This window comes from Apodemus sylvaticus, chromosome 3 (genome assembly GCF_947179515.1).
Source record: "Apodemus sylvaticus chromosome 3, mApoSyl1.1, whole genome shotgun sequence".
In the NCBI taxonomy this organism is placed as follows: domain Eukaryota; kingdom Metazoa; phylum Chordata; class Mammalia; order Rodentia; family Muridae; genus Apodemus; species Apodemus sylvaticus.
The window spans coordinates 48,629,602-48,642,451 of NC_067474.1; the positions used below are offsets into that span (position 1 = coordinate 48,629,602).

Sequence of the window (12,850 nt, forward strand, 5' to 3'; positions counted from 1 at the left end):
CAGTTTCTATATGTAAACAGAACGAACTGAAATGAGGGCAGTAAAACAAAGTGTTGGCAGTTAAGGGATGTGTGTTTTAACTATATAAAATATATACGTGTATATAGGAAATGTAAGGAAAGTATATTAGCTATATTTCAAAGTTGATTATTTAAGGGAACTTTGTACTGTGCGGGGGGGGGGGGGGGGGGGGGGGGGATTTGAAAGGCAGGGTGTCAGCTGCAGTGATGGCGCCTCCCTGACTGACTGCCTTCACCTGGGCCTCGTGCTTCCTGCTGCTCCCCTCTCAGAGGAGCGGTGGGATTACAGGCATCTGCTGCCTTCCAGGTTTGTCTGGGTTCGTGGGGCCTGGAATCAGGCTCTCCCAGAGCACAGGGGAGGGAAAATGATTAGAAAGAAAACAAAAGGGCATTCAAAACACTCCTCCATGTTTATTCTAAAGATAGAATCAAATGAAAAACGGGAGGTAAGCTAAAGGCGCCACTGTCCTACTACCTCTGCCAAGAATCTAAGAAACGCTCATTATTTCAAGAAATGTTAGATGAAACATCCTTCTTACAGCCCCCTAAGTCTGATATCTAACAGGGACAGCAGCTATTACTACTGGGAAATAGCTCATCTGAGTCATATGGACAAGAATTTCCTCAGGATTAACAATCCAGACCACACCTGACTTTTAATTAAATCTATCCCCATATTCTCTAAAGAACATGCTTTTAAAACTCAAATCTTACTCACACTCACACACACACACACACACACACACAAACACATACACCAAAAAGGTGAGGGAGAAGGAGAAAAAGGAACAAAAACTGTGAGGGGGGAGATATATACATATATATATTTGTGAACACAATTCCTGAAGGAGGAAATGTTGGGAAAAGTTTCAAGGTGCAAGTGACATATGACTATTTTCCCTTGGAGCAGAAATAAATTTGACTGGTTGACAAGTCAACTTTAAAACATTTTCCTCAAATGGGACAAGAAACAAGTTTCAAATACACTTCTTAAAAGAGTATTACAAAATTAATCTATTTCTAAGAAAATGAACTTTCCACAAGGATTTATCCAAACACAGAACCTAAAACTTGATCACTATGACTGATAGTTTTCCTTGGTTGGAGGACACAGAGATCTTAGTGAACCATGTTTATTAACAAGAAGATAAAAACAAACAAAATAAAACAGTTAATTCTACCCGTTTAATAAAATAAATACCTAGAATTCCCAGAGAGAATTTTTCTGGTGTATATCTCAGAGCAGGCCAGGCTGCTGCTACTTAACTCTAGATTATTATACCAAGAAGGAATATGAATTGCACATTTCAAGACCTGGTTAAAAATCTAGAAACATAGTTTTTGAGACTATCAGCTCAAGTCTTCAGGTTCAAAGGTAATCTAACAACCATACTCTTAGACAGCTCTCCGTTAGCTAGCCTGATTCATGCAGAGACTACACGTCATTTTCTGTTTACTGCCCCTAACTGTCTACAAAACCCATTCTGAAGTGTGTGTGCATTTGTTGCCACACACATTTCACAGGCTATTATAAGAAATACTTTACATGTCAGTTTAATTCTCATTTTCAACTAATAGGAAAGTTTCAGTTTTAGATTTGCTCTCATATATGGTGATTGAAAATGCAAACTGTCTGTGAAAAATAAAAGAATCGGTAAGGAGAAATAGTCACAGATTGCACAGTGTGTAGACTACTAGAATAAGGTCAAGACTGAATGCCTATGTTTTACTCCCTCCAGCAGGAACTGATGAAACCACTCTGGTTTTCTAATATCCTCACCATATCCAAGAGGCTTATTTTTCATCTTAGTCCAAATTGTTATTATCTAGTGTCTTCATTCTGCACTCAAGGGAAAAAGCACACAGCTATTACACACCATCTCGCCCTCAAGTGACAATGACCGGAGGCAGCCATGGTTCTGAGCCCTATCACAGGCCTCTCAGTCCACTGGGAAGCACACTGGATATGGTAACTGATAACAGTGTGATAACAGTGTTCTCCATCTTAGCTTCAGTCTTCCCTTTAAAGCACCAAGTCCGCCAAGCAGGAAGGTCTCTACTCTTGGCAGGTCCGACTTGTATACAGTGAAATACAATCATGACTACCTTCATCTCCCTTCTCCAATTTCCTCACATCTTAACCAACCAACCAACCAACCAACCAACCAACCAACCAACCAATTCAGAGTCCACTGAGTGTTATGTGTGTCTGTGTGTGTGTGTGTGTGTGTGTGTGCGCGTGCACTCGGCTCTTCACTAGAACCAGCCCCCTTGTCCCACCTCCCCCAGGCTCCCTCTCAGCAACTACACACTGCTAATAGCTCCTTAGTAAAAGATGGAACCTGGTGATAATCTGCCAAGTGTACCAGAATTTTGCCTGGCTTAATCTTCACGATTCCTTTATTTCTTTTTACTGCTCTGAAATCCAGATATATAACAGAAATATAAGACATCTGAAAATAGTGCTCCTGGAGTACGGAACCACTGAACACTTACAGTTCAAAACACTATTAATTTTTATCTAAATTCTTTAAATACAAACTACTATATCAACTTTTAATTGTAAAATTGAATATATAAAAGTATAGAATTTCCTTTTGGGTAATGATTTTACTTCCAGAACTTCGTGCAAAATCTACACTTGAATACAAATGAAGTATAAACAGAATCTTAAAAAGAAACTAAACATTTACAGAAAATATGCAAATAACATTTAATTTTTGAGTGGTATATTTTGTTATAACATGCTACTTATACTTTAAATACAGTCTACATATACAAAGATAATTTATATGACTTCTATCTAGACTTACTCTTCTTGTTAAATCAGCCAAAAATATTCTTGGGTATCCTGATGTCAAATAAAAATGAAGTTATGACATAAATACATCAAAAAAAAACCACTGCCATGGCTCTGTTAAGGGCGCTATCATATTTCCTTTAGCTTAATCAAACAATCTATCCACATAACTTAAATTAGAACGTCCAATCCATCCCATATGATTCAAGTTGCCCTTACCCAGAAGCATGCCATAGCACTAATGGATGTGCTCCATTATTTACAAACAAGGAAGTCCAAAACATTCTAAGCTAAATTGAATTTATCCACTTCAAAAAGTAATTACTAACAAAAAATATACTCACCTCTTCAATTAGCTTTTCACTTGGTGATGATGTGCAAAGACAGACAAGGTAAGTCTGCTTAAAACTACCTTTTGTACCGATCTCAGGATGATCAGAACACAGCTTTGCTAGAGCGGTTGCTTGACTTAACTGATTTGTTTTGATTAGATGTTTAATTCTCATATCCAACAAGATGGGACCCTCAAAAGCTAAAAATTCATTCACTTAAAAAAACAAGACATAATATATTATTAACATTTGGTAATTCATTTGCAACACAAATAAAAACTTTAAAAATTGTAAAAACACAGAAATTCAAACTCTTTCCTTTTAGCAATTTTCTACTACTGTCAGAAGGATATCATACAATATTTGACTTTGTAAAGGGAAATCGTACTTCCTACCTTGAAACAGGGTCTAACTGTACAGCTCAGGGTGTCCTGACTCTGTAGCCCAGCTGGGCTCACGCTAGTGGCCTGCCTCTCTCAGCTGCCCACTGTCCGGTTACAGGCCTGTGGTGACACCAAGCTTGCTGACTTTTAAAGTTACAGCGAATGTCGTTATACTTAAGGCCTCATTTAGAATGGACTGAAGGTCTTTCTTTTTGCTTCTTTTCTTTTTTCTTTCTTTTTTTTTTTTTTTGGAGACAGGGTGTCAACAGTATAGTCCTGGAAGGCTACAACCCAAAGCACCACCCAATTATCCATATAATAATAAAGGGTATTTGGACAGTCTAGAATAAGAAATTCAACAAATAATTGGTTTAACACTGACAATATATTCTTTTACAAAGGGGGAGCCTATCTTTTTAATTGATGTTTTAGAATAAATAAATCTGCACACACACAAAAAAAAATAGTAAGAAGGGAGGAAAGTCTGCCAAAGGAATATATTAAATATTAAATATATTTGGGATTTTATTTATTTTGATACATTATGGCTAAGACACTTAAGTACGACCAACTTCTACTCTTTTTGAGCTTGCGCTTTTGGTTCTCTAGAATATGAAGTCAATTTGCACCTGTGAAGAAGAATTAATGTTTCAACAAGTATGAATTCAAATACTTCCCTTAGATTTCTGTACCTGCATAAAAATCATGTTTAAACATTTCTTTCTTGCCTTTAGAAAATTCCTAGTAACCAGTAACTTGAAATGTTCTGTAGCTGAAACACTGCATTCTCTAACTGTGACGTCATGGAAGCAGTATCTAGTGAGCAGTTCAGAGACAGTCTGTCCTTTTCCCCTTCAGTTCCTGTCTAGAATCTTCTCTTTTAATCTACCTTTCTCTGCTCTCCTAGAAAAATGTCACATCCATAAAGCACCGTGACTGTGACTCTTGAGTCACAAACACTTAAACAGCAACACAGAATTCCACATTTAAACCACATTTACTTCAGTGTAGACATTTGTACCTACAGTCATTTAATCTTTACACTGAACTAAAAGGAGGAAATTATAAAGACTAAACAGATGAATCAGATGTACAAGTGTCTAGTATCTTTATCTGACACAAATGTATTACATTAATTACATTTCTTTTTTTAGTTCTACATGATCTTATTTATTAGGACAATATTTCAATATATTTTCCATTGAGTTCATTACCAAAACAAATTCTAATAAGTTTTAAATAATGATTTACATAAAGTTAAAATAAGGCTATTCTGACTATTTATGAGTAACTGACATTAAGAAAAACGTTATACGTTCTCTTTTTTGTTTTCCAAAAGGAAATTCTAGAGATACAAAGTCTGGGAATTATTACAAATTCTAGCATGGAAACTCATGACCAATAGGATTTGAAAGCTCATAGTAAAAAATGAACTTCAAAGTGGCAAGTATCTAAGAAAACAGATGGCATTCCCTAAAGGTCAGTTTAAAATAATCCCTAATTTTTTTTTGAAACAGAATATATAACTTAGAATGACAACCTGTGCAGAATAATTTTTAGAACAGTGTATTAGAAAAATACCTATCAGGACAAGGTACTTGGTTGAGGAGGTAAGGGCACGTGCTGCTCTTTGGGAACATCTGTATTCTATTCCCAACACAAGTAGCTCACAACCATCTCTATAACTGCAGTCCCAAGGAATCTAATGCCCTCTCCTGATCCTCCCAGGCAATGGACACACATGTGGAGCACATGCATATATGCAAGTAAAACACAAGCATAAAACAATAAAATAAATCTAAAACAATTTTTAGAGAAATGTTAGTCTTAAAAATTCAAAATCATAGGCACTTATGTCTTAATGATGGGAAACCAATGACATGCTTAGAGAAAAATTAGATTTCTCAGAAGCACAGAGCACGGGGGCAGAATGGACTTTGTGTGATTAATTTTTGTAGACCCATCACTCACCAAAGTAAGTAAACTGAGGCACTCACAAACTGAATGATTTCCCTGAGCCACATTAGAATGTGTTTTCTGACTTCTAACTTTATCCATCTCTGTAGGACCAGTGGGATAAAGACCTATCTGATTATTGTACCTAATTCTAACTTGAAAAATTACACTTTTCTATCAGTGAAGAGGTGGGAAGGAAGATTACACATGCCACAGATTAACGCCTCAGATGGAAGGCTCAACTAACACTAGACTGTTCTGCTAAAGTCACTTCTCCCAGCTCCTAACACCCTTCCTACTCCTTCCAATTCTTCTCAGTTCTTGGCATGATTCATGGTTTCTAACCATGGTCTCCACGGCTCTCCATACAGGACTATGATGTTAGAACAATGTGTTTAGTGCTCATATACTTGTTTTATGCTCTTTATCTCTGAGTACCTAAGTAAGATGCCAAGTTTCACTGTCTTCTATGCCTTTCATACCCACACACCATAACTAGTAAAGTTACATTGTAGTCATGTTTAGTCTACGTTCTCTGCATCTACACTTCAAGAGGAAAACAGGTCTAAGCTGGTTTTAAGCCTATCAATATAGCTAAGTAACTGCCATCTAGGTGTATGATGGTCAATCAGTTTAATTAAAAATATTCTATTAGTAATACTTTTATAAATATTAAAAAAATTATCCAAATGTAGTGGCATACATGCTTAACCCACACACTTGGGAGGCAGAGTAAAGTGAGTATCTGAGTTAAAATCCATACAGGATTACAAAGTAAAACTTTGTCTCAATAGAAAGGAGGAGAAGGGAGGTGAGAAGGACAAAGAAAAGGAAAAAGAAATAAAGATATTTCAAAGAGATAAATAAACCATAGCGCAAATACTGATGTATATAAAACAATTTGTCCCAGTGATCTTGAATTTCCCACAAAAAAGTGAGGTCAACTTATTTATTACTAAGCCCACACTCTCACACCAGGTTTAACAACTGTTTTGTTATATCTTTGAAACACTGCTCTCAAAGGATGATTAGCCAGCAGCATACAAGAAAGCTCATGCTGGACAAGATGGTAACATGTGGAAGACTAGCACTGGAAAGGCTGAAGCAGGAAGGCTGGTATGTGTTGGAGGTCAGGCTCTAAGTTCACATAAGTTCTAGACCCATCTGGGGTTTACAGTGAAACCCTATCTCAAAAAAGCAATGAGAAAACTCCCAAGAGGGAAGGGGTACTATACTACACAATATGTAACACATCCAAACTCCCAAGAGGGAAGGGGTACTATACTACACAATATGTAACACATCCAAACTCCCAAGAGGGAAGGGGTACTATACTACACAATATGTAACACATCCAAACCTACATCTACTTAGCTATGTCCAACTCATAAACTAAAGAGTCAGCCTCAAGCCGGGCGTGGTGGTGCATGCCTGTAATCCCAGCACTCTGGGAGGCAGAGGCAGGCAGATTTCTGCGTTCGAGGCCAACCTGGTCTACAGAGTGAGTCCCAGGACAGCCAGGGCTATACAGAGAAACCTTGTGAAAAAAACAAACCCCCAAAACCAAAAACCAAAAAAAAAAAAAAAAAAAAAAAAAAAAAAAAAGAAAAGAAAAAGAAAAAGAAAAAAGAAAAAAGAAAAGAGTCAGCCTCAAAAAATGTTCTCTGTGAATAAATAACTAATATATCCAACTCACTTAGTCCTACTGCTATTTATTTCCTTCTACCCTATCTCCCACTGACCAGAGATTCACCCCATCCCAAATCACTAGGCCATCGTAAGGGGCCTCCTTGTCTTCACCAGTCTCACCACTTCTATCCATCCTCATGGAGGAATCTAGGACACTGAAGTCTTTAGCCACTGCTGCTGTTTGTTTCAGCTTTTTAACTTATTCTAGTAATTTTATAAGTGTATATAATATATTTTTAGTACATTCACTCCCCTTCATATCCTTGCCCATTCCAACTGGAATGTTTTTCCAACAAATAGTCTTTCTACTTTCATGTGTTAAAAACGAAAAGCAAAACAACAACAAAAAAGGGCTGGAAAGATGGTGGTTCAGTGGTTAAGAGCACTGACTGCTCTTCCAGAGGTCCTGAATTCAATTCCCAGCAACAACATGGTGGCTCACAACCATCTGTAATGGAATCTGATGCTCTCTTGTGGTGTGTCTGAAGACAGTGTCCAGTGTTCTTAAGTACACAAATCTTACACACACACACACACAGACACACACACACACACACAGATGAAAGGCTTTTCAACCATTGCTGACAGGTGGAGGCAGGCAGTACTCTCCATCCTTACTGAGAAGTTAGTGGAAGATGAACAGCTCCGGCAGAGGAGGGAAACTCCTCCTTTTTTTATGCTGTAGCCATCAGTAGATCTCCCTTCACCCAACAAAGCCCAATGTGATACTGACATGAAAGAGGCACACAGATCATGTAACAGAACACAATTCAAGAGAAACTTTATCTCCTATGACCAAATGATCATCAAAAAGTGTTAAGATATAACTCAATGGACAAAGAAGAGTCTCTTCATCACAGTGCTAGAAAAACCAATCCACAAACAAAAGGAATGATGCTAGACCTTTAATTTTGTACCATGTAAGAAAATTAACTTTAAAAGGATTAAACATCTGAACATAAGACTCAAAACTATATAACTTCTATAACAAATCACAGAAAAAATTCTAAATGATATTATATATTTTGAAATTATTTCTTAACTATTACACCAAAGAGACAGGCAATGAAGACAAAAACCAAACAGGAGACTCTCAAATTTCTGTTCATCAAAGAAAGCAGTCCATACATTTGAAAAAGTAAATGATAGAAAACATTTACAAATCATACAAGTGATAAAGAATTACTATCCAAACTAAGAAAGTATAACCCAAATAAGTTCCTATTTCAAATGGCTATGAGTAAGGAGCTCTTTTTCTAAAAATGATATACAAACTACTAAGCATACAGAACAGTAAAGCTTAATTGAAAAATGAGAGCCACTTCCTAAGAGCAGAACAGGCCAATGAAAGAACTAAAAGTGTTGCTAACAGTATGGAGAAACCAAGACTGTAAAATCTTATAACCTCTAGAGTGAACAGTACAGCAGCTGATCAAAAATTTGCAACAAACCATTGTAAAACTAATCCATTTCAGGAAAGTACCTCAAAAGAACAGAAGCATGGCTTCTGAGGTGGTGGCACCCAGGTTTACAGCAGAAAGCGCTAACTAGTTTTATGCCACCCTGAATTCAGCTAAAGTCATTCTGAAAAAAGAAACCTCAATTGAGACTAGAAGGCCTCTGTGGAACTGGGCCGGGCACATTTTCTGACTGGTGACTGGGAGGGCAGCACACTGGATGGCCCCAGCCCTAGGCTTGTGGGTCTGGGAGTCAAAAGGAAGCAGGCCGAGCAAGCCAAGAGGAGGCAGAGGCCGGCAGGGAGGAGGCAGCGCTCCACTCCTCCATGGCGTGAGTCCGCAGCACTTCCTGCCTCCAGGTTCCACAAGCTGTAAGAGGAAATAAAGCTTATCCTTCTCAAGATGACTAGGTTAAAAGTCTTTATCAAAGAGATTTCTCAAGAAATCTCCCCAGGCACTGTAGCCAGGGGGTTAAGGGATGGAAGAAGCCTTAGAGCAAGCTTTACACTTTTACACTTTAAAAAGCTTCCTTTGAGGAAGGAAGGAGAAAAAAGAATCACTGGATTCAAGATTCAGTGAAAGGCTAACAAGCGGACAACTAAATTATTTCAATAGAGAAGCAGGGGGAGGGGGAAATGCTGAAGAATTCAGTGTGGCAAAACTTTGTTTAATAATTACATTTCTATATTTAAGAATGGTAGATAGAAAAAAACTAGTTCATGCCTTAAGATGTGCAAAAAGTGTCAGAACTCAGTGCAAACATAAAAAGTTAGTAAAACTAAAACCGCAAAATGGAAACCATTCAAAACACGAGAGCACTAAAGCTGAACAAGGTGGTTTCAAGGGAGGGGCCGACTGCTTAAAATTAGGTATTACTTATTATAAAAGGAGAATTCATCTCTTATGAAGTATAGTGAGACTTTAACTTAAAACAAAACAAAGAGAATAAGATGAAACTGATAAAATCTGTAACTAATGTTCAAGGTGAAGCTGGTGGCACACTTTCAAAGCAGCAGAGAGATGCTTTCCTAAATACAGTCTGCAAATGGCTTGTGACTAGTTAACTCAGCACATGTAGGTTATAATTTTTAAATAAATTATCTCAAAACACATAAAAACCCCATATATAAGACATAAACTATGACATCTAGAGAAAAATACAAAAGGAAAATCTCCCCGATGTTCTATTTGCTGTTTTAGATGAAACATAGACCACCCTGGCTCACGACAGAGCACTGCAGAGCTGGTGGCAATGCTGAGTGAGACCTGCTCTGCGGGCGGCTGGGAGCTGGAGGCTAAGGTAGTGTAAACGAACACACCACAAACATCTGACAAAGCTTCCAAGTCACAACTGTTAACATTCAACAAGAAAACAATAGTCCAAAAAAAGGCAATGATTCTTTATAAAAAAAAACCATACAGATGACAAACATATATTTGAAAAGCTATTGAAGAGCATCATCAATCACTACAGAAACACAACTTAAAATATTGTGATAGCTCCATAATACCAATCAGATGGCTAAAATACCCAAACTATACAACTGCTGGTAAAGATCTAGAGTCACAACAATTATCTAACAAAAACACAAAATTCTATATAAGCATTTTATTATACGACTTAGCAGTCTCTGAGAAAACTAAACAGAGTTTTCCATCAAGATACTGTAACTAAACTAAAACTCTAAGGATTTGCCTAACTTGTGTGGAAACTGACGGAAACTTACATACAAGCATTTACAAGTAGCTTCGTTCAAACCACTAAAAATTATGATGGTCAAGGAGTAAATGCATCAAGGTACATATGTACGACAACATACTAACCAACTATAAAACGGATTAAGCAACTATCACGTCACACAAAGACACGGAGAAGTGTTAAACATATTTTGTTATGTCAAAGAAACCAAATGGAAAAGGCTGTAATTATTCAGCACAGAAAAGGCCAACACAAGCTACAGGCAGAAAGTGGATCTGTAGTTATCCGGTTTTGGAGAGAAAGGTGAATGGGTGATGTAGAGATATTTTTAAGAACAGTAAAACTATTATGGATGGATATATAACACAGTTTAAAGGAATGAATATTAAGGAATTTGGAGGCATACTAGTCCAAGATAAACTGTTGAATGTGACGAAGACTTAATGGTAGTGCCGAGCAACAGCTTATGTGCCTACCACAAGGCTGGGGCTCCCGAGTTCTACTACTGAAAAGAGACAACTTGGGGAGGGAGTCTGACTATATGACAAATGTCTACAGATCCCATATTAAGGGATGGAGGGACAGTAAGTAAGAGTGCAGTAATCCATTAGTACTGTAGCATCCTAATATACTCATAAATGTACTACACAAAGACTAGTTTATGTGTGCATCTGTCCAGTGACCCGCATATTGGCTTCTGATACTATTATCCAATAAAAGGAACAAGGAAAATATTCAAGACAATCCTGGAACATCTTGTAATAGAAGAAAATAAGGAAGTAGTTCATATAACAAACAAAACCCATAATGCTAGGGTTATACCAATGCAATCAGGAAAATTCTCACCAATAGCTATAAAATCTGAGCAATAAAATACTGTAGCATTAGCCTCAGATCAAGATGTTTTTAAAATGTCCATGAGTACACACTAATATTAAGTAAGTGAGCAGGCAAGCAACAGGGACGACGTGACTGTCTGCCGGGTTCTAAACAGAAGCTATATGGATCCTCCTCTCTCGAGGGCGCAGAGGATGAGTTCCTACCTCTCAGGGCGGGATTTACACAGGAACATCCTTGAAAGGACACAACATGGGAAGAAGATCAAGCTCAGAGGATAGAAAACTGACACACTGTTCAGCTAGGCAGACTGTCAAAGGCCACTTCAACAATGGTTAAGTCATGCTGGCATATGTGGTGACGGAGTGGTACTGTTCCTCTGTGGTCCTTCCTCTAAAGCCCGAATCACCAGGTGATCATAGAACACTGAACAGGTTTCAATAAGGACATTGCACAAAATATCTAAACCAGCACTCTCAAACCCATCAAGTTTGACAAAAAGGGTAAAGTCTGAAACACTATCAAATCAGGGGAACTTGGAAAGGTGACTAATGTAGTGCAGTGTACTGGCTTGGATCCTGAGGCAGAAAAAAGTTGTAAGTAAAGACTACAGGACTCTGAACAAAGCACTGGACTTCATTATAACACAATATTTATACTGATTTATTAATTCTGTTCAATGTACTATACTACCGTTAAGACATTAACACCTCAATCATTCTGTAAACGTGTAATTAAAAACAGTAAATGAAATTGGCACTGAGACTCACAAGTGTGAATCCCAGCACCCCAGGAGGCAAAGAAGGATTATAGCCAAGTTGGAGCCAGCATATCTCAGAGAAAAAGGGCAATATAAAGCAATACCAGATGAAGTCAAATGTATCTCAATACTGAACATGCTTGCTTAAGAGAACTCTGAACAGTGACTATGGTCTTTCATCAACTACTTAAAGAGAATAAAAGTAGAGCATCATGGCCCAGATATAAGAAGTAAGTGTGTTTTAATAATAGGCAACGATAAATAACCTGGGTAAAAACAACTGAGCGCAGGTAAGAAACCAAGCATCCACGAGCACCTGAGTCCTGAATGCGGCCGTCCCCACCCGATCCCCAGAAGTGGTGGGTCAGACACAGACTTGTGGAGACTAAGCAGGTACTTACCACCCAGCCCAGGAATTTCTTTTAAGACAGAATCCTAGAATAGGGCTCAGAATGGTCTTCAATTCAGTATGTAGCCCATGCTGTTCTCATATTTAAAATCATTCTCCCTCTAAATTGCTAGAATTACAGGTATATACTATCATGGTTAACTTTACGATGTCTCTTTATGGTTATAATTAAGGACCTTGATTAAAAAGCTATCTGATAGTAGATCTGTTATTGATACAACTGAGAAAGAAAGATAGCTTGAATAATAAATACAGTGCCCAAAGGATCGTGGTAAGTGGGGGAGACAGGAAGGACAGAGTACTGAAGTTAGCTTTAAAACGTTATTATGGAGGACTGAAGAAAAAGTTCAGCAGTTAAGAGCACTTACTACCCTTCCAGATGACCCAAATGTGTATCCCAGCACCCACATCAGCCTCAGAAAAGCTCTCAGGGATCTAATGGGGCTCTTCTGGCCTCCACAGGCAGACATGCACATAAAATTAAAATACATCACTTATGTATTCAAAA

The 12,850-nt window shown here is 37.8% G+C and overlaps 1 protein-coding gene across 1 annotated transcript in view; it reads right to left on the reverse strand.

The window, feature by feature from the left end:
* Positions 1-12,850, reverse strand: part of Znf292 (zinc finger protein 292) — a 61,029-nt gene that overhangs the window by 20,123 nt on the left and 28,056 nt on the right. Inside the window, exon 5 of the mRNA XM_052176230.1 lies at positions 3,165-3,367. Within this exon, the coding sequence (XP_052032190.1) occupies positions 3,165-3,367 (203 nt within the window). The remainder of the gene's footprint in view (positions 1-3,164; positions 3,368-12,850) is intronic.